Source organism: Lathyrus oleraceus, chromosome 5 (genome assembly GCF_024323335.1).
Source record: "Lathyrus oleraceus cultivar Zhongwan6 chromosome 5, CAAS_Psat_ZW6_1.0, whole genome shotgun sequence".
Classification (NCBI taxonomy): domain Eukaryota; kingdom Viridiplantae; phylum Streptophyta; class Magnoliopsida; order Fabales; family Fabaceae; genus Lathyrus; species Lathyrus oleraceus.
Genome location: NC_066583.1, coordinates 611,861,949 through 611,888,152, shown reverse-complemented (window position 1 = coordinate 611,888,152; position 26,204 = coordinate 611,861,949). Strand labels below are relative to the sequence as shown.

The 26,204-nt window shown below is 38.0% G+C and overlaps 1 protein-coding gene across 1 annotated transcript; it reads right to left on the bottom strand.

The window, feature by feature from the left end:
• Positions 1-21,029: 21,029 nt before the first annotated feature.
• On the bottom strand, positions 21,030-22,125 carry LOC127087027 (fasciclin-like arabinogalactan protein 11). The gene has a single exon (XM_051027863.1). It carries the CDS (start codon positions 22,020-22,022, stop codon positions 21,171-21,173), a length of 852 nt encoding a protein of 283 aa, XP_050883820.1. The 5' UTR covers positions 22,023-22,125; the 3' UTR covers positions 21,030-21,170.
• Positions 22,126-26,204: the final 4,079 nt, after the last annotated feature.

The window sequence follows — 26,204 nt, the reverse complement described above, 5'->3', positions numbered from 1 at the left end:
AAGGATACGGAATGCCAATCGACGGTCTTACATCCATCTCCTAACATACACAAAGACAAAACAAAACGGGCGCCTGGAGAGATCTGCTCATCTCCTGCCTACGTACCTCATCTGGTATGAGGATCAGGGCGACGTAGTTCCCCTACGCAGGGACAAAGTACTAGCCTAACCAGATAACAGAGGGAGACACAACTAGGGAGACTAACTCAAGCCTAGATGTTATCATGCAAATCATCCCTAAGTTAAGGTTTCTAGCTAACTTGCACAGGGAGCAAGCTATCCTATTCAGCACAGGCAAAGCAAAACAAACGCACAAATAACACACACTATATACACACAAAGTGGGCTCACACAAGGGTTAGGCTGCAAAGGCAAGCCAACTGTATCAGGGTGATGTTAGCTCTTAACCCTAACATTGAGAGTTAGGGTGAAGCAGATGAAATGGGAAGTGAAGATAAGACTTCACAGCTCTTATCCCTGGCCTGGGAGAGCTTCAGACAATGAAGTGTGGGTTCAGAAAGTGGGAACCCTTATACACTTATGACACTGACTCAACTGTACAACTGTACAAGGATCTTGGGTTAATGTCCACAATGCATCAACACCAGTTGTGTGAGCAAAGGGATGACTCAACAAGAATAGCAGGAGATGGATTGCACATCTCTTGTATCTGCCAATTGCCTTATCAAAGGTCTTTTCCTGCTTGGGGACAAAGATAAACAAGCACAAGCATTGCCTCTTAAGGAGGACTTCAGACAGGTGCCTGGCCAAGTAACAGGCCAGGTCTTCCAGACTACATGGAGTTAGAGACATTATACCTCAATGCTCAATCTAGCAAGAAAGGCAAAAGCAAGTTCACAAGGGAACTATAGCAACTAAGGTACCTGAAAACAATCCAACATAATCAGTACTCAACTCAAACAAAAAGCAAACAGACAATTACAAGTCCACAGCACAAACAGATAACAAGCATCAATGCACAAAGGTGCAAGCCACAAGGCCTAAGCATAAGTCTCAATGCCTACAAAACAAACTCAAGGTTAGTCATAAACAAGCAATAAACCAACTCCAATTGAGTGCACATCATCAAGTATAAGCAATTGTGCTCTTTGTCCTGAAACAAAGCTCAAACATTAAACACTAACCACTAGGACAAAGCCTAGGGTCAAAATGGGAGAAATAAACCCAAAACAGAACATGAAACTTATCCAAAATCAAGTTCAATCAAATAAGAAACAAATCCAAGTGGTCTCACATTCATATCATCAGCCAATTTCATTTCATAAGGCAAAGAGTACAAAGCATGCAATTTCAAAGCTCATAGAACCAAACAGAAAGATTCAATTCACATCAACTCAAAAACATTTCAATAAATCCCCAAAAAATTCATGGCTAAACAGCATTCATCAAAGGATCATCACACCAAATTTCAAGCCATTTGGACAAAGGGAAGCATGTCAAATAAAATCATCAAGTCAAGGCATGTTCAAACAAGCTCATACAAGGCACCAAATCATGCATCAACTTCAAGCAAGCATAAAACAGAATTGGCATAAGATAAATGAACCAAATCAAAGCCATGACACACTTCAAGATGTCTAGAATACATGTGAAAAATTTCAGGTCCATCCAATAAACATCAAGAATTCCACAAATCAAATAAAATCATGACTCACAAAAGGTCCACAATTGATCAAACAGGGAAGAAAATCTCAATCAAATTGGAAATGCACTCAAAACATCCACAAAAATTCACATTCAAACTTAACATCCAGAAGATTCAACATGCAAAAATTCAGATCATTTTGAGTTCATATGGCATGGTAACAAAAATCCACAAGTTGGACAAGAAATGGTGTGACACACATTGTCACACCTCCAATGATCAGGTCATATCTCACAAACCAGGAATGCAAAAATCACAAACTCTATACCAAAATGCTCCTCAAGGTGTCTAGTTTACACATATAAAATTTCAGCTTCATTGGATTAAGCATCATCGTTTCATGATCAAAATAGAAAGCAAGGTGCAACAAAACATATGTTCACATAAACCCTAAGCTCAAACAGATTCCACACGTGCACAATTTTCATAAAAATCATCATAAAATAGTAGACATGGCAAGGATCATGGCACAAAAAATCTCACATCAATTGGACAAATATTTTGTGAGTTATGAATTTTCTAATGTGGAGAAAAAATGAAAAAATGATGAACAAGGCATGTGAAACATGGAAGCATGAATGAAGAAAAAATTGCCAAAGCCAAAAGGAAAATGCCATCGCCCGGAATCGAGCTGCGTTCCAATTCAAATCTGGCGCGTTTCACTAAAGGAGGTGTCACGGTTTGATTGGTGCATGGAGCAAAAACAAGGAAAATCATGCAAACACACGGCCAGTGGATCAAACGCGTTATGGTTAGGGTTCTTGAACACATTCAACATGTTCTTCATCAAATTTCCAGCATGTGAACACTTTGTCACCAAAATCAACAAACAGCATACCATTGTATTCATCTTCTAATGCACATCAATAATCTAATATCCATCAAACCTAATTCGTGCTAACAAATCCAGATCGAGCAAAATAAGTTTTGCATCTCAAACTTAGATTCACAATATCTCACTCAATTCTTAATGAAAATCAAAACTATAAAGTGCAGCATGCTCGTGGATACAAGATCTACAAAAACCATAGCATAATTTCATGAATCGAGAGTATCGAATTTTGACCTGAGTTGGAATGCAGAGTTGGATTTGTGATTTTCTGGCCTTGTGAGGTTGAAATAGAAGCTTAATAATGATTAGGAAGATGAAAGAATGAAGAATCGAAGCTCAATTGTCTTGGATCTTGCTCAAATGTGCAGCTGCCATTGAAGAAGCTTGATCTAACAGTCCAAGAAACAGCTCAATAGTGGTGATTTCTTGCTTCAATTCTCTTCAGAAATGGTGGTGGATGATGGTTCAGTGAAGATCCATGCAAGTTCCATGAAGAATTTTCAAAAAAAATGAAGAGGAAAAGTTGAGAGAATTGGTGATTTTTTTGATCTAGATCTGAGATGAATGATTGTTAATCCCAAATTCAGTTAGAATTAGCCTTATATACCATGCTGCTAATCATTTCCTTAATCCCAATTAGCCAAAACCAAAGTGATTAAGTAAAATGCAATTTTAGGCAAAATGGCCAAAGTGACCTTGCATGCATGAAATGCTGCTACAGTGCACGAAAAATTAGCCAAACACCCTCCAAATGTTGTTTTAGATCAAATTCAAGTGATTGGAAGTGTGGAAAATGCATATTTTTGAAATTGATATTTTTCCCTCCAAATTCAAATTCAAGCCAAGTGAAAAATGCCATTTTTGTATGATGATTTTTGATGAAATGTAATGAATGATTTGGATAGAGCATGCTAAAAGGAGATTGTAGCAAAAAACCCCACATGATTTGGCCAATTGGTGCAAAAGTTATCCCACTTTGAAGTTCAAAAATTCTTGACAATAATTTGATCATATCTTGCCAACCACAAATGAGAAATGCATGTTCTTGGACTTTTTGGAAAGGTGAGAGCAAGACCTTCAACTTTCATGTTGGACAAAATTTCATTTGAAGCTTGTATGATGATGTAAATTTGAGGAGAAGACCTTTCCATTTTTGGCAGTTTGAAATTATAGGTCACTTACTATTTTTGGAAACTTTTCATCTGACCTCAAATTCTTCAATATTGATCTTTGACATGTCAAATGAGACTTGTATGGACATGAATGAGGCCTCTCAAACCATCTCCCACCTTCAAATCCATGATTTCATGCACAGTTGACCATAGTTGACTTTCTAGGGTTTCAGATGATATTCAGCTTGACTGTTGAGCTCTGAACATCCAATCCTTGGCCAAACCACTTCAAAATGATCCCTAGGTCATATAAACTTGTTGAACTAACCATAGGGATTTGCTTCAATAGGAAATGCACTTGCTTGCTTGCTTGACTGATCCTCCTAACCAGTCTTGACTGATGACTTGCACTTGGGCAATGGGACAATGCAATGCTATGCAGTGGACCATGTAATGTTAATGACCTAATCATGAAAATGTATGTACAAATGGGAGGTGCAAATTTGAGGTGATACACCTGTTTTTCATTTATTTTTGCAGTTTAAGAAAAATAAAAAAATGGCAATGTTTTTCATTTTTCTTCCTTTTAATTTGCTTCGCTCCGGTTCTAAAGCAATGCATGAATCAACATTCATGCAGATGCGATCATTCTCTGGATCTCATTGATAAAAATCCTGTTACACCCTCATATGACTTCGACAATCCGATCTATCATGCCGAAGAGGAAGGCGAAGAAGGTTGTGAACTACCGGAGGAATTAGCCAGGTTGTTGAAACAAGAGGAGAAGGTGATTCAACCGCACGAGGAGCAAGTCGAGGTTGTGAATCTGGGCACCGAGGAGGTCAGAAAGGAAGTGAAAGTCGGGGCCACTTTGGAGGTAAATGTCAAGAGCAGAATGGTAGCCTTGTTGAAAGAATATGTTGATATCTTCGCCTGGTCTTATCAGGATATGCCAGGGTTGGATACCGATATCGTTGTACACAGGTTGCCATTGAGAGCAGATTGTCCTCCAGTGAAGCAGAAGTTGCGCAGAACTCGACTCGAGATGGCCATGAAAATTAAAGAGGAAGTGCAGAAGCATTTGGATGTTGGTTTCCTAGCTATTACTAATTATCCGCCTTGGGTCGCGAACATTGTGCCAGTCCCGAAGAAGGATGGAAAGGTGAGGATGTGTGTGGACTACCGGGATTTGAACAGAGCTAGCCCGAAAGATGATTTCCCATTACCTCACATCGATGTGTTGGTAGATAATGCAACTCAATTCTCGGTGTTTTCCTTCATGGATGGCTTTTCTGGCTATAATCAAATCAAAATGTCGCCAGATGATATGGAGAAAACAACGTTCATCACACTGTGGGGCACTTTCTGCTATAAGGTGATGCCATTCGGTCTCAAGAATGCCGGTGCCACGTATCAGAGGGCTATGGTGACTTTGTTTCATGATATGATTCATCATGAAATTGAATGCTATGTTGATGACATGATGGCAAAGTCCCAAACAGAAGAGGGGCATCTGGTAGATCTGGCCAAGTTGTTTGACCGGTTGAGATAATTCAGATTGAGGTTGAATCCGAACAAGTGCACTTTCGGGGTACGGTCCGGTAAGTTGATGGGGTTTATTGTAAGTGAAAGAGGAATCGAGGTTGATCCTGCTAAGGTAAAAGCAATACAAGAAATGCCTGAACCGAGAACAGAAAAGGAGGTTCGTGGTTTCTTAGGTAGATTGAACTACATTTCACGGTTCATATCTCATCTAACAGCCACGTGTGAACCCATATTCAAGTTGTTGAGAAAAGATCAAACGGTCAGGTGGAATAATGATTGCCAAGCGACATTTGAAAAGATAAAAGAATATTTGCAGGAGCCTCCGATTCTGATGCCTCCTGTGGAGGGACGACCGTTAATTATGTACTTGACGGTCCTCGAGGGGTCTATGGGGTGTGTACTGGGGCAGCATGACGAGTCTGGTCGAAAAGAGCATGCAATTTACTACCTTAGCAAAAAGTTTACCGACTGTGAAACAAGATATTCACTGCTCGAGAAGACTTGATGTGCTTTGGTATGGGTTGCTCGCCGACTGAGACAGTATATGCTGGTTCATACCACTTTGTTGATTTCCAAGATGGATCCGATCAAGTATATATTTGAGAAGCCAGCATTGACCGGACGGGTTGCGAGATGGAAAATGATCTTGACTGAATACGATATCCAGTACACCTCTCAGAAAGCAATCAAGGGGAGTGTATTGTTTGATTACTTCGCCCAACAACCCATTGAGGATTATCAACCGATGAAGTTTGAGTTCCCTGATGAGGACATCATGTTTCTCAAATCGAAAGATTGTGAGGAACCGATCCCGGAGGAGGGGCCTGACCATGAGTCCGAATGGACTCTGATGTTTGATGGGGCCGTTAACGTGAATGGTAGTGGAGTTGGTGTTGTTTTGGTTACGCCGAAAGGATCCCATATTCCTTTTGCTGCCCGGCTAACGTTTGAATGCACCAACAACGTGGCTGAATACGAAGCTTGTATCCTGGGTATCGAACCTCGGTGCGTACATCTACTGGGGCAATGCCTTTTTCACTTGTGTATGGGATGGAAGCCGTGCTACCAGTTGAGGCTCAGATTCCGTCGTTGAGAGTCCTGATGGACATAAAGTTGGAAGAGGCTGAATGGGTAAGGACTCGATACGAAGAGTTGAGCCTGATTGAGGAAAAGAGGCTGGCGGCCATTTGTCATGGGCAGTTGTACCAGCAGCGAATGAAGCGTGCTTTTGACCGGAAGGTGCGACCTCGTGTGTATCACGTGGGAGATATGGTGGTGAAAAGGATCCTTCCTCCTCAGAACGATCGTCGGGGCAAGTGGACACCCAATTATGAAGGTCCATTCGTGGTCAAGAAGGTTTTCTCTGGCGAAGCCTTATTGTTGACGACCATGGATGGTGAGGATTTTCCATCCCTTGTAAATGCGGACGCAGTTAAAAAATACTTCGTATAAGAGACCCGCTGGACGAAAAGAATAAAATAATCCAGGCAAAAAGGGGCATCCCGGCGAACCAGAAAAAATGAAAAAAGGTTCGGGCAAAAATTAGGGATAAAAAGAGAAAAAACTGTACACCCGGCAAGTCGAAAACCCCACAAGGGCGGCTTGGGAAAAAAAGGGTATCCCGGTGGACCGAAAACCCGAAAGGACGGTCCAGGAAAAAGAGGGAATGAAACGAACAACTGCGTCTAGCATGATCGTTTGTACTTTGGTTAAGACACCTGGATAATCCCCAGCAGGGATCGATCGGAAGCGTCTTGTTCAAAAGGCAGAAAGCACGGAGAGTCTTGAGGACATATGGGGTGTAACCGAGTTGGAACTCGATGAGATCACGGGTTCACATTGCCATTAGAATAGATTTTCCTTTTGTGCGCAATTACCTCTTTTCAGGGATTGCTTCCTGTGTATTGCTCAGTTATGAGCCACCTTTTCAATCAATAAAATGCATTATTCAGTCAAATAATTTTGTTTTTATTTTCATTACCGCTTTGATTGCAAAAACATCAGTTTATTTTGATAAGAATCTTTGCATTTTGAGATATGGAGATCCCTTCCAATGCATGTTTATAGGATTGAAAATTTGAAATCTTATTCGGAAGGTTGAGTGACCCAGGTGTTGAAATTTTGGCACGCCTGGGGCACGTTTTTATCTAACGATCTCTTTTGCAGGTGCTGTTAGATATTTTCACTCACTAGCAGGTTGTGATGTGAAGCCTTTTGACGAAAGATCCCCGTGGAGTCCAATCAGGGACGAGAAATAGAAGAACGGTGAAAAGACGACGAAGGAATGGCGACGATCCTTGAGGGTTAATCAAGAAGACTCTTCAAAGTCTGAGGACTAGAGAGTTGGCCCAGATCTGAGGAGATCGATTGTCTCGAAGTAGAGAGAAGTCGAGAATACAAGGTGATGAATCAGAAGAGACCGGATGAGTCTGGGAGCCCTCAAAAGTGAAAAATTGACACTGTGATTAGATGGTGAATGCCGGTGTTCGACGAGTCGACAGGTGTTCCATGTTAAATGTGTCGTATCTCCCCAGCAGGTTCGAGATCAGTATTTCTTTGGCAACCAGGCCTGAAGGTTGTTGTTTCCCCTAGCAGGGTTGAGATTGTTATTTCCCCAGCAAGTTGAAGATTGTTGTTTCCCCAGCAGAGGTGTGCATTGGTGGTTTCTTCCCCAGCGAAGTCCCCAAGCGGATCGAGTTCAGTGGAGGTCATCCCTGGTGAGAGTTGTCCTTTCCCCGGCAACAGTGCTATTCCCCAGCAGGGTGGAGATGGATGTGGAATCAAGCTCCTCAGCAGAGTTCCTCGAGCTCCCCAGTAGAGTCCCTTGAGGGGGATACTTTTTATGCATTCATCATGTAGATAAGCATAGCATATTGCATACCTAAATTGCGTAGCATTTCCATGGTTATGGAGCATTACGCTGTAAAAAAAATCATGCATCTGCATTGCAAGCATCAACTAGTCTCAAGCCGTGGTTACCGTTTGAGAATTGGTTTCGCTGGTTGGAAGATCAGCATCAGCATTGCAAGCATCAGCTAGACTCAAGTCGTGGTTACCGTTTGAGGATTGGTTTCGCCGGATGGTGAAGATGTTACTCCGAGGAGTTTAGCATTATGACGCTGGATCAGCGCGACTCAAGTCGTGGTTACCGCTTGAGGATTGGTTTCGCCTGATGGTGAAGATGTTACTCTGAGGAGTTCGGCATCGTGACGTTGGTTCAACAGTACTCCCCAGTTAGTCCCTGACAAGCGTCTGCCTTGTTTTGACATATGTAGATGTCATCCCTGCGATACCAGGTAAGTGTCGTGTTGATCCCCGTGATGTCTGTTTTCTTTGGTGTCGGTAAACATCATTGTTCGATGTCAGTAAACGTCGAGTTCCTTCCCAGTCATCGGTAAATGTCTGGTCGTCTGTTTTCTTTGGTGTCGGTAAACATCATTGTTTGATGTCAGTAAACGTTGAGTTCCTTTCCAGTCATCGGTAAATGTCTGGTCGTCTGTTTTCTTTGGTGTCGGTAAACATCATTGTTCGATGTCAGTAAACGTCGAGTTCCTTCCCAGTCATCGGTAAATGTCTGGTCGTCTGTTTTCTTTGGTGTCGGTAAACATCATTGTTCGATGTCAGTAAACGTCGAGTTCCTTTCCAGTCATCGGTAAATGTCTGGTCGTCTGTTTTCTTTGGTGTCGGTAAACATCATTGTTCGATGTCAGTAAACGTCGAGTTCCTTCCCAGTCATCGGTAAATGTCTGGTCGTCTGTTTTCTTTGGTGTCGGTAAACATCATTGTTCGATGTCAGTAAACGTCGAGTTTCTTCCCAGTCATTGGTTAATGTCTGGTCGTGTATCCTTTCTTTGGTGTCGGTAAACATCATTGTTCGATTTCGGTAAACGTCGAGTTTCTTCCCAGTCATCGGTAAATATCTGGTCGTGTATCCTTTCTTTGGTGTCGGCAAACATCATTGTTCGATGTCAGTAAATGTCAAGTTCCTTCCCAGTCATCGATAAATGTCTGGTCGTGTACCCTCTGATATGTCGCCATTAGAGTGATGGTTGGTGTTATTTCCGGCATTGCCAACGGAATTAGCATGGGGAAAATGGAGAACGAGGTTCATTGTTTGGCAGCAAGAGTGACGTGAAATTGTGGGGTTCAAGAAAAAGAGAAAAAAATCAATCAGAAAGTTTTGGGGTTCAAGAAAAGCAAAAGATAATAATCCCCAGCGGAGCGCAAATTGTTCGTCTGTTCTTGGTATTCAACCACTCTTCACTCTGATCATCTGAAAGCCGAGGCTATTCATATCGACAGGTTCATAGTGGATTGAATAGGGGCAACTGTAACACCTCAAAATTTGCCCTCCTCTTCTTGGGATTAGTTTGACACATTGCATTTCATTTTAGGACAATAGGCATTGCATTTTTTGCATATCATCTGAAAATAAGAAGCCATCCTCCAAAGTCTTTTCAGAAGATGGAGAAGTTATATGATTCAAGCCTGAGGGTTTCTATGAATTGATCATCAACCATCTAAGGGTTTGCACTTTAGTTAGGGTTTTCTTGGTTCTTCAAGGAGGTTGAGTATTATCTTGTGTGCAAGGATATGTTATCATCATCATGGTTATGTCATCATCAAGGGCTTCATGATTCAGGCTCAGGTCCCTTTGGATTAGGGTTTTGACCTCTGGTCAACCCTAATCAATGTATTCTTCCAGCCAGAGTTTCTCAAGGAGATGAGGAATTCTATTGAGATGGAGATCACATGGTTATCATGAGGAGCTTATATGGGCTAGGGTTTCATTTTTGAGTCATTCCCTCAAATGGTAGAGGTTCAAGCTGATCAGAGCATGTCAAGGTCATCTGAGGACCTATATAGTCAATTATGCAAGAGCTGAGGGCTATGAGGTGGGGAGATGAGTTGAGACACCTCATTCATGTTCAAAAGAGGTTCATTTGTCATTATAAACATATATCTTGAGGATTTTGAAGTCAAATCAAAAGTTTCCAAAAATGGAAAGTGACATGTAATTGAAAGTTTCCAAAAATGGCAAGTTTTTGGTCCACATTCAACTTGACTTTCCAACATCAAAGAAGCTTCAAATGGATTTTCGGTGAACATGAAAGTTGAATATCTTTTTCTCCCCTTTTCAAAAAGTCCAAGATCATGTCGATCTGATGAATGGTTGAGAAGATATGAACAAATGATCACAAAGTGTACATGGAATTTCAATGGGGCATAACTTTTGATCCAAAACTCCAAATTGGTCCACTCTTTTTGCAAAATGCCTGTCTTGACCAATATTTTTCAAATCATCCATTGCCTTGCATGAAAGAGGATCATATGACCACTTGTTCATTCAAGTGCATTTTGGAGGGAAAATGCATAATTTGAAATTGGTTGATCACATGAGCCAAATACCAATCCTATCATGTTCATGAGCTGATTTTAAGTGGAATTGAACCCTAATATGGCACTGTTCACGTGCACTTTAACCATGCAAGGGTGCATTTACCAATTTTGGATCACACCTCATATTTCTTTAATTTTTCATTAGCCAAGGCCTAATCTCATTTTCAGCAGGATTAGTGAACCATATAAATAGATAATCATAACAGAATTTGCCATAATCACAATTCTAGATCTAGAATCCATTTTTCCCTCTAAATTTTCTCTCAATTCAAACTTCCAAATTCTTCACATAACACATCATTTTTCTTGCATAATCGTGTTCATTGAGCATCATTGAGTACAAATCAAGGCTTGGTTTGAAGAAATTGGTGCAAAAACGTGCATACACAAAGCTTGAAGATGAAGATGGTGTTCTGAAATTTAGCAAGATCCAAACCATTTCAGCTGATATTTCGTGCATAAAGCTTCACCACGAGGTTGATAGAGGAGATCTGGAGCATTTGAGGCCTTGAACACACTGTTTCATCACACTGCATAACAGGTTGGTGAAAATTCGAATCTCATTATTTGCCAATTCATTGCCATGATCTTGTAGTGCATGCTCCACTGATGATTCTGATATGAATATTATTGAATTTGGCTAAGTTTTGAGAGAGATACGATGAGTTGAAGTTTGTATGCTCAAGATGTTTTTGATCGATCCGCTTGATTTATAGAGAGTTAGGCTTAATTATTGGTAGATTCGTGTTCTACGTTAAGAGTTCTTTCCAACCATATATGCTATGCTGATTTCTGGGAAATTTGTTCATGCATCGCCGCCGGACTCATCGGGGAAGACGGTGGAAACCACCGTCCTCCGCCGTCTGTAATAATGAGCTAGGGTTTGCACTGTAGCGCCTTGCAGCCTTTGAGTCCATGGTTCGATTCCCTGGCATGTGCATTTTGAATAATCCATTTAATTTCCCAGTAACATTGGAACACAACGTTTTGCTTAAACGCGCTGGTGACCGCCTGTTCCTCTGTTCGAACCTGGCCAGGCGCATTTCTTCTATTTTTAATTGTTTTGCTTGAGCGCTCATGTGGCTGCCTGAACCTGAGTTCGATTCCCTAGTGAGTGCATTTTCCTAATTCCATTTGTTTTTTCATGGAGCGCCTATGACTATACATGCCTTGGTTCGATTCTTGCTGGTGTATGTTGATGATTTTCATTTCATTACCACTTCCACATTATTTCATGATATTTCGTCTTATTTTCTTCAAATTCTAAAAATCACTAAAAATAGCAAACAAATCCAAATTAATTCAAATTTTTTTCCATGTGTTTGTTTCAATGTATATTATTTGTTGATGTTCATTTCCTGATTTTTACACTTCTGGATTTTTGGTTGTGATTGATTGTTTGAACATGATGCCCTATTTGATATGTTGTGCCAATTGTTTTGTGAAATGCTCATTGTTTGTCCAATTGCCTTGAAATTTGACATTCTTATTCATAACATGTGACATGATGTTTTGGTTTTTGTTTGGCAATTTTAGCACATTCCATCTCTGTTTTAGACACATGAGCTTTGGGTGTGACAATTTGTGTCACACATTTGGATGTTGCTCTTGTCCATTTTCATTTACATGCCATTTGATACCTACTGGACCTAATTTTTTGCATGATGCTTATGTTTAACATGTTGAGCTTATATATAAAATTTCATGATCATTGGATTCATTTCTGTTTTAATGTGGATTTTCTATTCTTGATGTCCAATTGCGGTCACCATTGATTGCCTTTGCCTTAGCTTGATTAATTGTTGGCTTTGCCTTATGATTTGGCTTTGATCCTTTTTAGGACATGTTCTTGCTTGATTAAATGTGCTTCATGTGGAATGTAAACTTCTGTTTTGACTATTTGCTTTGCCTTTGACCCTAGTCTTGGTACTAGTGGTTTGTACTCACCTTTTGAGCTTTGTATTTCAGGTTCAAGCATCTAGCTCTAGTGGTTGATGTGATCTCATTACTTGAGATGCAAATTACTTTTTCCACTAACCTTTGTTGTGTTGTAGGTCCCTTGGTGATGAACTGACTTGAGTTGTTTACACATAGGACTTGTATTGTGTACATATTAGAGGAAAACCACTATGATTGTCAGTTTAGTTTGTCTGAATACAATATTGACTTGTTTGACTTTTATACAGGTACATTAGCCGCTATTAGCTCTTGCTTGAGCTTTGATTTGGTTGTGGTTGGTATACCACCTAGGTAATCATTCTCTAACTCCATGTAGTCTAGAAGCCCTGTCGTTTCTTTTGGCAGGCATTTGGCTGAAGTCCTCCTTAAGAGGCAATGACTGTGATTGTTTATATTTGTGCTAAAGACCTCCTTGTCGAGGCATGTTACTTGTTAAGTCCTCCTAAGTGAAGAGGCAATTGACAGATAGAAGGGACTTGTAGCCAGTCCCCTGTTAGTCGTTGAGTCGTTCATTGTGCTCGCACTACGTGCTGATGCTTTTGAATAACCTAACCCAAGATCCTTGTATAGAGTCAGTCAAGTGGAATAGGGTCCCTCTTTCTGGACCCCCACGCTTTCATTGATTTGAGCTCACCCTGGCCAGGGTTAAGAGCCTGAGGTCTCATCCTCAGTACCATTTTGATCTGCTCACCCTGACGTTCAATGTCAGTGGTTAAGAGCTCCTGTTTACCTTTGCATTCTGGCTTGTTTGTCGAGGTTGATATGACCCCTTGACTAAAGCCCACCTTTTTTGTCTGAGCCTCTTATTTGTATATAGAGTGTGATGATTGCTTTTGATATGTTTATCTGCTTTCCACTCCTCACCTCCTTTTCTGTAGGAGTCGTATGATCAACTTTCGAGGAAGTTAAACGTATGTAGAGATAGACTTGAGTTGACTCACTTCCTGTGTGTGTCAAACTTTTGTTAGAGACCTCAATCTAGGGTTATAATTTGCATGACGACTATTAGGCTCGAGTCAGTCTCCCTTTTAGTTCGTTATTCCCTTGGTCTCTGGTTAGGAGAGTTTCTCCCCTGTTAAGGGGAACTATGTCGCCTTGATTCTCATACCAGATGAGATTCGTAGGCAGGAGATCGTGCGAGGTCTCTCCGGGCACCCTTTTCTTTTTGTGTGTGTGTGTGTTTGACAGCTATCAGGTCCGAGTTCCCGACTCCCTTTTAGTCTGTGCGTTTAACCTTTGACGTCTCAGCGTCTTCTTGGTGTTTGTGTGACAATTATTAGGCTCGAGTTCCAGACTCCCTTTTAGTTTGACGATCCAATAACTTTCTTCTTTGGTGTTTACTGGTTAGCGATTGTTGCTGGTTTGGAGTCGGATGTAAGACCATCTATTGGCATTCTGTTTCCTATTTGTTTGTGTGGATTCGGATGTAAGCCCATCTATTGGCATTCTGTTTCCTTTTTGTTTGTTTGGAGTCGGATGTAAGTCCAACTATTGGAAGTCTGTTTCCTTATTGGGTTTTTCTTTTGACGTCTCAGCGTCTCCTTTCGGTGTGCGTTAGCCGAACTACGAGTGTTCTGATTCTTCTCTGGATAGAGAAGATACGTAGGCATAGGATGCGATATCCTAGCAAGCATGCTTTCCTTTTCCCCGAACTACGTTGACTCTGATGTTTGTTTCTGACAAACTACGTAGGCCCAGGATGCGATATCCTGCCGAGTCCACTTACCCCATCTTCTTTCACCTGCTTGTTCATTCTAGTGTGTGTGCATTCTTTGAGCAGTTTATTAGCAACCTTTTTCTATTCTTTTGAGCGTGGATCCCGTCGAGTACGACGGACGTGAGGGGTGCTAATACCTTCCCCTTGCGTAACAGACTCCCGTACCTTGTAATCTCTGGTCGTAAGACCATTCCTTTCCCTTTTTCAGGTTTACTTCGAGCGTTTCCTTTCCCTCCTTTGGGATAAATAACGCACGGTGGCGGCTCTGTTTTTTTTTTCCGTCGGTTGTTTTTCGCATTGCGACAAATATGTGTTAGATCCAAGTTCTAAGATCAAAATTAGATAGTCCATGTTCATACTCTCACACATGTAAATAATCATGCTCAACATCTTACTAACATTTCAATTTCACACTAACCTTACTAACACTTTTAATCAATTTCAAAATAATTTCAAACCATTTTCCAAACAATCAATCAGTTTCAATCATTCGCAACACTATAAAACACTTGATCCAAACGTCAAGCCATTTTCCAAATAAATTCAAAATGACCAAATAATAACTTTGACCATTTCAAAATTGAAATAAAAAGACTACCTGAGTGAAAGGTCCAGTCGTAGTCCCAAGTGTTAGATCCAAGTTGTAAGAGCTTGTAAGTTATAAACACTTGTCTTTCGCTAAAAATTTCAAATACGTCTCTCTTTCTTCATAAATTGGAAGAAAAAGACTACCTAGGTGAAATGTCCAGTCATAGTCCCGAATACTTGGCCCAAGTTGTAAGAGCTTGCAAGCCATAAGTGTTCGTCTTCTATTCAAAAACTTGTAAATATTAAAACCCTTTTCATAACAAAATTGGAAGAAAAAGACTACCTGGGTGAAAGGTCTAGTCATAGTCTCGAGTATTAGACCCAAGTTATAAGAGCTTGCAAGTCATAAATCCTCGTCTTTCAAACCCAAAAATACATCAAACACATTCAAACTTGTTTGCCCCTTGGCTCAAAATATTTTCAAAAAATGAAAGATATTTTGTCTCAAGATGATGCAAAGAAATGCTTCATCCACAACTGTTAAGTTGAGATAAGTGACGTTTTCCCGTGAATGTTGATATCTATAAATCTATTCAATGTGATGCAAAAGCCCGCTCCTCATTTGTTTTGGGTAAAACAATGTTTTTCGTTGATTGATATAATATAGCTTTCACTAAAATCGAAAAACAAACATTTTTTTACCCAGAACTACGTAAGCCTTGAGTTTTATATTGCACACGGAGATACGTAGAATCGAGATTCAAGTTCTCGTCAGGCACCCTAATAAAAAATAAACCTTTTATCCCTATTCTTTTTACCTTTTAATAACTTTATAAGCCTAACATTTCAAAGCTAACATTAACGCGCACAACTAACCAAATGGTCCCCCTTGAGTATAATAGACGTGAGGTGGGCTAATACCTTCCCCTTGCGTATCGACTCCCAAACCCTAATTTGGTTGCGAAGACCATATCATAGTTTTTCTTTTATGGGTTTTATCGATATTTTTTCTTTCCCTCTTTGGGAATAAATAAAGTTAGGTGGTGACTCTATTCAATGTATCCAGCGAGCGTGCGATTGCGCTTTGGGAGCGTCGTTATCTCATTTTTCGAGGTACGACGCTAACCCTACTTCTTCCTTATTCCAAAGAACCTTATCAAATTGAACCCAATTAACTTTTCTCATATCCACTCCCCCATCACATAATTATTTTTAAAAGAGAGATTCTAGTTTATAGATAATATCTGATGGAGCCTTGAAGAAGGAAAGGTAATAGACAGGTAAGACGTATAGGTAATACTTCAAGAGAATGTCTCGACCGCCAAACGATAAGTGATTATTGTGCCAATGAGCCAACCTACTTATCATTGTATCAACTACCAGTTTCCTATCCCTCCCTCTGATGATTACATTTGACCGGGAGAACCAAATACTTGAACGAGGCTACGTCAGCCTTGTAATTTAGGAGCTCTGTGGCCTTCTCCAACCAGGATTGAAGAATATTAACACTAATTAGTGAGATCTTATTAAAATTCTCTTTCAAGCCGGATATTAACTCGAAGAGTTGAAGAATTTCCTTAATCGCCCAAATATTCTTCAAACTTCTCTTACCCACTACAATTGTGTCGTTTGCGTATTGGATGTGAAACAATTTCACCTCACCCTTGCCAAACTAATATGCGTCAAAAAATATCATTTGAATGCTTTTTACCAACATTACATTGAGACCTTCTGCCACTAAAAAAATAGGAAGGGGGATAAGGGGTTCCCTTGCCTCAACCCTTTATCCACCGATGATTCTTTTGTAGGACTCCCATTTACCAACATTGATACTAATGTAGTTTGCAAGCATTCTGAGATCCAAGCTCTCCATTTTTCATTGAATTCCATTCTTTCCATCATGTAATCAAGAAAATTTGAATCCACCGAATCATATGCCTTTTCAAAACTAGATTTAAAAACAACACTTCTTTACCCCCTCGTGTTAGCTTCATCCACTACCTCATTCGCTATAAGAGTACGATCTCAAATTTTGCGAACCTCCAAGAAATGCAAATTAAGATTCTAATATTACTTTATAGATCACTTTCTTTAATTTGTCTGGTAGAAGTTTTGCTAACACTTTATACATGATACCAATTAGCGGCATAGGTTTAAACTCATTTAACTTCACTAAATTCTTAACTTATGGAATTAGAGTTATGAAAGAATTATTGCTCCCCAAACCAGTCGCCCATTTGAATGAAATTCTGCAATGAATCTAATGAATTCTTCTTTAATCACCTCTCAAAACTCTTTGATAAAGCCAAAATTGATACCATCGAGGCCAAGATTATTTGAGCTATCACATTCCCATACTATTCTTCTTATCTCCTCCTTTGAAAATTAAGATTTGAGACCACCGTTATCCTCCCTACTGATATTTCTAAACTCAAACCCTCAAAGAACCGGTCTTCTCAACATTCTATTTTTGAACACCTCTGAGAAGTGTTTTAAAATATACTGTTTTACCTCCAAAACTTCTGTTAATTTTGCATTTTGAGTCTCAATACAAGTGATCTTGTTTATTTTTATTCTACTTACCACACACCAATGAAATTATTTTGTAATAGCATCACCATCTTTTAGACATTTCAAAAGCGTCTTTTGTCACAAAATTCTACCCTTCATTCTTGAAAGAGAAAAAAGTTGAGCCGACGCCTCCCTTTTAGATACAATTTAATCCGCGGTTAGTACTGATACTTCACTTTTTAAATCTAGTTTATAAACTATCTTTTTTGCCTCTTTAATCTTTCCATCAAAATTTTCTACATGACTCTTGGTCTAGTCTTTGATATTGTCATACCCCAATTTTGTCCGGACATTTTAAATTTTTCATGAATTCGATTTTAATTTCAGTTTGCATCATATGTATAACATGACATGCATTTTATTATGAATAATATCTAAAATATCAGTCAGAATAAATTCTTGAATATACAGACAAATTGGTTAAATCATTCCTCAAGTACGTGCAAAATCATCGGGTAAAAAGTTTTGAAATTAAGCTTGCAGGCGTCAGTATTATTAATCTACGGTTCACGTAGTTTAACCTGGTGTGCTCGTTATATTTTTCGACGACTTTTTTCAGTTGCATTTTGATGCGTATGAACCTTTTAACCGGTGAAAAGTTATTTTAGAATTAAAAGAAACGCTGTATTTTTCCAATAAGTTTATTTCGCACTGATCAATTTAGTGCATTCGATTTAATTTTTCGAGCATATTTACACCTGACTTTTATTCATAATCAATCATTTTATTTTAATCCTTGTGTCAAAATAATAGAGTTATTTGGTTATTTTATTTATATTTATTTTAGTTTGTTTAAGCTAATTATCAAAAAATCATTTTTAAAACATTCAAATAATAAAAGAAATAGAAGAAATAAAAGAGAGAGAGAGAGAGAGAATAATTTGCCAACAGAAAGAGGACACTTGGCGTCAAACTCCTCTCTCAAAATTCAGTATCATGTTTGGACAACTAGCAAAAATGGGATCCAATGCTCACTCACCCACTCATATGCAGGAAGCGCTAACCCATTAAGGAGAAACAGACAAAAATGAAAAGGGGCCAGCTGGAAGATTTTCTCTCTTAATTTTGATAATTAATCTTAATTAATTTAATTAATCGATTCAATCGAACTTTAATCAATTAATTTTGATAATTAAATGTTGATCGACTTCTTTCACAACCGTTTCAATCTCATTGATTCAAAGCTATGATAAACAACTAAAATCACACAACTCTCGATTCAATGTCGAGCCCATTTTCGAATACCTTTATAGGTCGATCGCTTTTAAGCATCGCCATCAACCTCACATAGCTTACTCTTGGGCTTTCTTACAATGAGACCTACTCGATTACAATTAAATCAGTTAGATGATTGATACACCAAGTATTTCTATATAGACCCGATTAATTCTATAAATTCGAATTCAAATCATTTTTTTTCAATCAATATAACTTCTAAAAGAACATTTTTATAACGTAAACTTTGGATGAAAAAGAGTATAGGAGGCGTTCGCTTCACTACCTCTCGAGTATTCGAATGATTGACGCTCGCCACATTGCTCGAATTCTTTTCGTCCGATTAAAACACCTTAAATAAACTTTGGATGAAAAAGAGTATAGGAGGCGATCGCTTCACTATCTCTCAAATATTTGAATGATTGACGCTCGCCATATTGCTCAAATTACCGTCTTCCGATTAGAGCACACTAAATGAACTTGGATAAAGGAATAAGTGGCGCACGCCTCATTATTCCTCGAATAAGAAAGTGGGAGGGATTCGCCTCACTACCACGCATATTTGATTTCCACAAACAACTTTCGATAATAATTTGAACGAAAAAGGAAATAGGAGGCGTTCGCCTTGTTATTCCTCGAAAGATTGAATGATTGGTGTGCACCATATTGCTCAATCTTTTGTCGTTTCTTCAAAATACCAAATACATTAAACCAAATTTCTCACCCCCGTGCGACCAACAACTTAACTCTTTTCAGCAAGAACATTGCTTAATCCTTTCTAGTGCGTACACAAACTAGCGCTTAAGTCTCCACCGTGAGCATGCAAGCCAACATTTAACCGTTAGAATGCGATCTAAACACTTGTTCATTAAAACACATCCAACTTATCAAACCTCTTTAATCGCCCCCGTGCGATCGAAACTCTTTTAAAAAAGTAGACTATTTAATCCTTTCTAACGCGCACAACAAACTAGTGCTTAAGCCTCCGCCGAGAGTAGACAAACCAACGTTTAGCCTTTATAACACGATCTAAACAGTCGTTCATAAAAGACACCAACAAACTGTAGTTCTCTGAACTACGAATGCTCTGTTTTCCTTATTACACCATAAGGATACGTAGGCAGGAAATTGCTAGATCTTCGCGAGCACACTAATAAAAAACCTCCAATTTCCCCTTCCGAGGTTTCCATCCATCTCTACTTTTAATCTTTTATTCACTTGAAGAAAATAAACAACATTAAATAACATTCAAATCACAAATTAAACTAAAAGGTTCCCGTTGGTTACAACGAACGTGAGGGGTGCTAATACCTTCCCCTTACGTAATCGACTCCCGAACCCGAATATGGTTGCGACGATCATTATTCTATTTTCTAGAGGTTTTATCGATATTTTCCTATTCTTTCACTGGAATAAATAAAGTTCGGTGGCGACTCTGTCCGAACTAATTTTTTCCGCGACCATCGCGTGGGATCATATTTTTCGAGATGCGACAAATATATCTCTAGATCATCTCTTTCAAAATGTATCCGCCCCACCTCGGACTTCTAAATTCTTCCATGTTTCTTACATAAACTTGTGATAACCTTATATCTCTCTGCAACACATGGCCATACAGAACAAAATAGGGCAATGATTGGAAAGTCCCTTATCTAGGCACCACTGCAAAGAACATGGCCGATGGGAGAGCCAACTTTATGATAATAAAAAACTATCAATTCGACTCTTTAAAGATCCACCTAAATTAGACCAAGTGATGCGCCTACCTTTTAGCAGTAAATTTATTAGCTACGATTTTGAAATAAACTACTCAAAATGTACAATCTCATTCATTCTAGAAACACTCTTACACCTTTCATTTCCGACTCCATTCTAATTGTGTTGAAATCGCCCAACACACACCACTTTGCCCGTGGTTTTGATTTTTATAAAATGTCATAAGTTTTCCAACGGGTGTCACACGGAGCATATACATTCATGATAGATAGTTGGAACCCCTCAAGTCCCTATAATCTTCCACCCCTACGAAATGATCACCTAACAATTTGGCTTGCATTGTGAATATTTTGCGTTCCACATCATTAGCAACCCCTCCGATATCAATTTTGTTGCCTTATAAATATAGTCACATTCTCTTAATCGCCACAAGGTAAAATTTTCCCCAATAGATTGGGCTTTGTCTATTGTGCCTCCAACACTTAAGCCCCAATATTTTTGTTTTTGGTTAATTCTATTTTGGGATAAAATTGCAATTGAGGCCTAATAGCGGAAAACCTATTCTCCAATGTTAGACTTGCATCTCCTTCACAGTTTTGTCGCAATAAAATCACATGCCATTTTTCTCCTATATTCACAGTTTTGTTCGCCGCTCCATGCTTTGGTAATATGCAATTTCCTTTCTTCCAAATACGGCTCATAATTGCCCATTATTTTGTCATAATTGTTTATAAACCAAAAGATACTTTTAGAAGGAATGACAATTAATAAACCAGAAAAGAAAGAAAGCCTTCAAAACTGAATACATTGTTAAGAAATAGAGAAAGAAACAAAAATGACAGAACAGACATAAACAAAGTTCAAAGAAAAAGTAAAAGAAAAGAAACATGGTTAACTGTTTCATATAATTCATATGCAGTTGCCAAACATTGCCACTGCAACAAAAGCTGCCCCAATAGCCTTCAACGCTGTTCCTTCAGTTCCAATTAAACTCACTGCTCCAGAACTTTTCTGATCCTGTGTTGTTGTCTCATCCTCATCTTCTGCAGAAGATGATTTCCCCTTATCAGCTTTAGGTGCTTTTGCCGCAACAGGAGCAGAAGCAGGTGCCTTAGTCCCAAAGAAATCAAGAGGAAGCAAAACTTTGTCCAAACGATATATAGCAAGCTTGTTATCTTGATAAACTACACCTGTAACAGTAGCATTAACCACACCTGTTGAAATATTAACACTGTTACCCAACGATTCAAAATTCAATGGACGCTTTAAAGGGTCTTTCCCTGCCACTGTCTCAACAGGGTTACTAAGAGAATCAAAATTATTGCTATCAACAAACTGTGGAAGGATGTGGAACTGTAAGAGTTCGATTTTTTTGTTTTCGTTTAGAGAGTTCAAGAAACCTGCTTTGAGGTTTGAGAAAGCTGAGTCGTCAGGTGCAAGGATTGTTAGTCCTCCGCTTTTTCCTGTTATGAGCTGTGAGTTTATGCTGCTCATGATTTCTGTAGTTTTTAGGAGGCGGGTTAGGATGTTGAATGTTTTGGCCTTTTTGAGGATTTTGGTTATGTCGTCTGGGGTGGAATCAGAAGTGTCCGGTGAATCAGGTAGTGTTGGGACTAAAGGTTTTGTTGATGTTGGTGATGCTGCTTTTGGTGCCAGGGCTTGTTTTGGTGATGCTGCAGGCCCGGTTGCTGCTATATTGGGAGAATACAATGATGATAACATGAGTAGAAATAGTGAGAAGGAAAAGAGAATTTGTTTCATGTTTAGCTTGGTGGAGGAATTAAAGTAAATGATTGGAATTTTTGTTGATTTGTATGTTGGATGTGTGATTTGGAGGGTAGAGAGAGGTGAATTTATATAGAAGGCCAAGATGCTGATTTGTAGGTGTAATGTTATAGTAGTTCTCTAGTTGTGTTTTTTGGTGAAATAATCAATCTGTCAGAGAATGATTAAGGATCTTTTATCTTATTTTTATTGGTGTGACATCTCTTTTGGTGATCATGATTTATGGTATGCAATTTTGATGTGGTGAACCGTTAACTCTGAAATGAAACTAACATTATTGTTTATGAAATCATAGAGGTTTTGGAAAATGTATCTTATTTTTCCCTTTAATGTTTTAATGTAAAGGTGAATTCCATATATTACATAGTGCACTGCAATGTTTTTATCCATTAGTAACATCCATATATTACAACATCTCTTGTTTATGTCTGCCCAACTATCCATGATATAAAAATGCAGTCTTCACTCCTTGAATGCTTTGTACAGGTTTTAGTTTTATTTAAACAATGAATCCACATTTTTCTTATTGGAAATATTTGCTTATAGATCTTTATTAAAAGTCTCACCAAATAAAATAGTGAGACTAGTGATTATAAGCAGAGTGAGGTGAAAGTGCAAGAGATGCTAATACAGATAACAGATTTTAATTTGGTTGAAGGATGAGTTTTATTTCGGTTTGGTGATTGGGGTAAAGAAGGGTGTTATGAAAGTGTCTTACTTTTTTCTTTGGTTAAAGTGTCACTAAGGGAAAAAGTTATATTGATCATGAGTTCGATTCTCAACCATAATATTTTTTTGGATTTTCAAAATTGAAAAAGCGCACCACTTCTCTAGGTTGTAATTAATATCCGGAGGTGAATTATTCTGTTTATATAATTGTTGTTTTAACTTTTTTTTCTGTTCAATTTGCAAAATATCAAATTTGTTGAAAATTCTTAGAATTGTTAAACATTAAATTTCAAGAACAACAAAATCAATAAAATTGTAAACATTAAATCTCAACAACAACAAAATAAACAACAAGAGAAAAATTACATTAAGCAACCAATCTTGAAACATTTTTCTTATCTTTCAATCCATATCCCATTGAATAGCGGTGTACTAATGCAATTGATTTGATTATTATCTGCATCCAAGATGGATCATTGTGGCATTCACGTTTTGACTGTCTGATGAGGATTTTGATAGAATTATTATGTATTTATTTTGTAATAAATTTGCAATTGTTAGCTTACATGTAATTATGCTCCTATTAAGGAAATCAGGTCAACCCAATGTACTATATATACCTTTGCCAGTAATGAGAAATACATACAAAATTCATTTATCTTACATGGTATCAACCCTAAAAAGATCCTAACATACCTCTCCTCTCCTCAAAAGAAATCGTGCTTCCTCCTTCTGTACCACCACCGTTGCTTTGTGTGAAGTCAAGACTCTCTATCCAATGTGTTTTTATGAAGACAAAGTACAAATCAAATGATCATGTCAAAAGTATGGAAACAGCTTCAAGTGCATTTAATCAAATCAAGTACTCAAAATTCATCATATGTGAAAGTTAACATCAAAGGATTCAAGACTTATATTTTGAAGACTATATTTGATCTTGATTTATTGAGGTACAAGCATGCAATATATATTGATAACTTAGTGCTCAAAATTACTTCAAATATTTCTTGCATGCATGGTCCATTGTGTCTCAAATGTCACACTGTTTTTATATTATATTTCAAATATTCTTCAAGTTTCAGTTCAGGAAATCAATTATCCCTTTATCAGAAATCGATTTCCATTTTGTGTCTTGCCTTTTATGTGTTTTCCAGATTTCAGTTTTTAGGCAAGGAAATCGATTACCCACTTTTCAGAAATCGATTTCCCTCACGAAATTTTGAACTTTCAGAAGCAACGCTTTAGTGAAACCGATTACCCATTTTTCAGAAATCGATTTCCACTGAAGCAGTGGCTGTTTCAAGTCTGTTTTTTGATCTGAACGTTTTTCAAATGTCATCCCTTAATCATTGCTTCTCTTTATTGAATCACACTCATTCATAGAGGTGTTAAGGTGATATATATATATATATATATATATATATATATATATATATATATATATATATATATATGTGAATGTCACAATTAATTCACTTATCTTGGACTTACAAAATACGAGTTTTTTTTAGAGTTGTTCAACCTATACTGCCTTTCGACAATCCTGTATATGGAAAATGATTCAAACAAGTGTTTTAATCATTGAACTTTCATTAAGAATTTTTCTGCATTGTTCACATATATCAGTCCAGAAAATTTCTCTCATATTCATAAATACTTGAGCACTAACATATCCTTATAAATTGCTTGTTTGAAAGAGAAGATCAATCATAGTGATATATATATATATATATATATATATATATATATATATATATATATATATATATATATATATATATATATATATATATATTCAAAAACCACCTCTTCCATTGCAATTTGAAGTCTTATACTCATTCATTTTCAAACAAGTGTTTTAATCATTGAACTTTCATTAAAAAAATTTCTACATTGTTCACATATATCAGTCCAGAAAATTCCTCTCATATTCATAAACACTTGAGCACTAACATATCCTTATAAATCGACTGTTTGGAAGAGAATATCAATCATAGTGATTGATATATTTTGATATACTTTCTTTGCTTAATATTTTCCAGAATTGGTTGTAAACACCTTGCTGTCCAAGATTGTTGGAAGCAATAGAGTTGAGTTTGAGAGGATTATTCTCTTATAAACTTGGTGAGTCACAAGAGGATTATTCTTGGTGATTGTGTTGGTCTTGTACAAGTCCTAACAAATAGTGAAATCTCTTTCGTGTCGAAAGGGGACTAGACGTACCTTCAGACTATGAAGGGAACTAGTATACATCCTTGTGTTCTTTATTTTTCTGCACTTTATCGCTTTCTAAACTCATCACTAAGCCAGAAAAATAAGAACAAACTTGTCTCTAAAACCAAAACTTTTAATTGGTCCTAATCCCCCCCCCCCCCCCCCACCTTCCTAGGTGCACTATGAACTTTCAATTGACATCAGAGCAGGCTATAATTAACATGTTCCTAAAGATCCAGAATGGCTTCCACAAACTCAAATCCCATTTTTAGAGACGGTGGTAACAATAACAAGCCCCCACTGTTTTGTGGAGAATACTTTGATTTTTGGAAAATACGCATGAAGGCGCATCTAGAGTCTCAAGGAAAAGATGTTTTAAAAGCTGTCCTAGAAGGTCCTTTCGTTCCTACTACGATTGTTAATGGCATTGACACTCCTAAGCCTGAAGCATCATGGGATGAAGATGATGAGAAAAAGGTTCTTTATGACAAGAAAACAATAAATCCTCTTCAAGGTGCTCTTGGCATGGATGAGTTCTTTCTCATTTCAACATGTACAACGAAAAAATAAATATGAGATACTTTGGTCGAAACACATGAAGAAACAACGGAAGTTAAAAGATCAAGATTGAATACTTTAAGTCAAGAATACGAGTTATTCCGAATGCAGCCTTGAGAATCAATTCTCAGCTTGCAGAAAAATATTTGTGCATTTGACGAATCACTTGAAAATGCTCAGTAAGAATTTAACTAATAATGAACTTAATCTTAAAGTATTCAGATCTTTAATCAAGGAATGACAACTTAAAGTGATGGTGATATCCGAAAAGAAAAATTTATCCATGATGACGTCCACAACATTGTCTGGTAAACTCCAAGATGTGAGACGGAACTTGGTAGACTTCAAAATAATCCAAAAGCATTTACTTAAAAGTCGATTATAAAGAAGTTGAAAAAGAAGACAATCCGGAGGAAGACGAGAACTTCATGCTTCTTGTAAAAAGGTTAGGTAAATATTTTGGTACTAACGAAAATTCTAACTTTGCAAGAAAGAAGAAATATTTTATCAAAATGAAGCATCTACGTCTATTCAAAACATCACTTGCTATGAATGTGGAAAGCAAGGATATATAAAGACGGATTGTCCAAAACTCTCAAAGAAAAGTAGTTTCAACAAAAGAAAGGATTCAAAATCTAAAAGAGCCTACATTGCATGGGAAGATAATGAAGTTAGTTCATCTTCCGATTCTGAAAGGGAAGAATGTGTTAATCTTGC

Coding starts and splice junctions, on each gene's coding strand:
- LOC127087027 (XM_051027863.1), bottom strand. CDS start 22,022: ATGAAACAAATTCTCTTTTCCTTCTCACTATTTCTACTCATGTTATCA.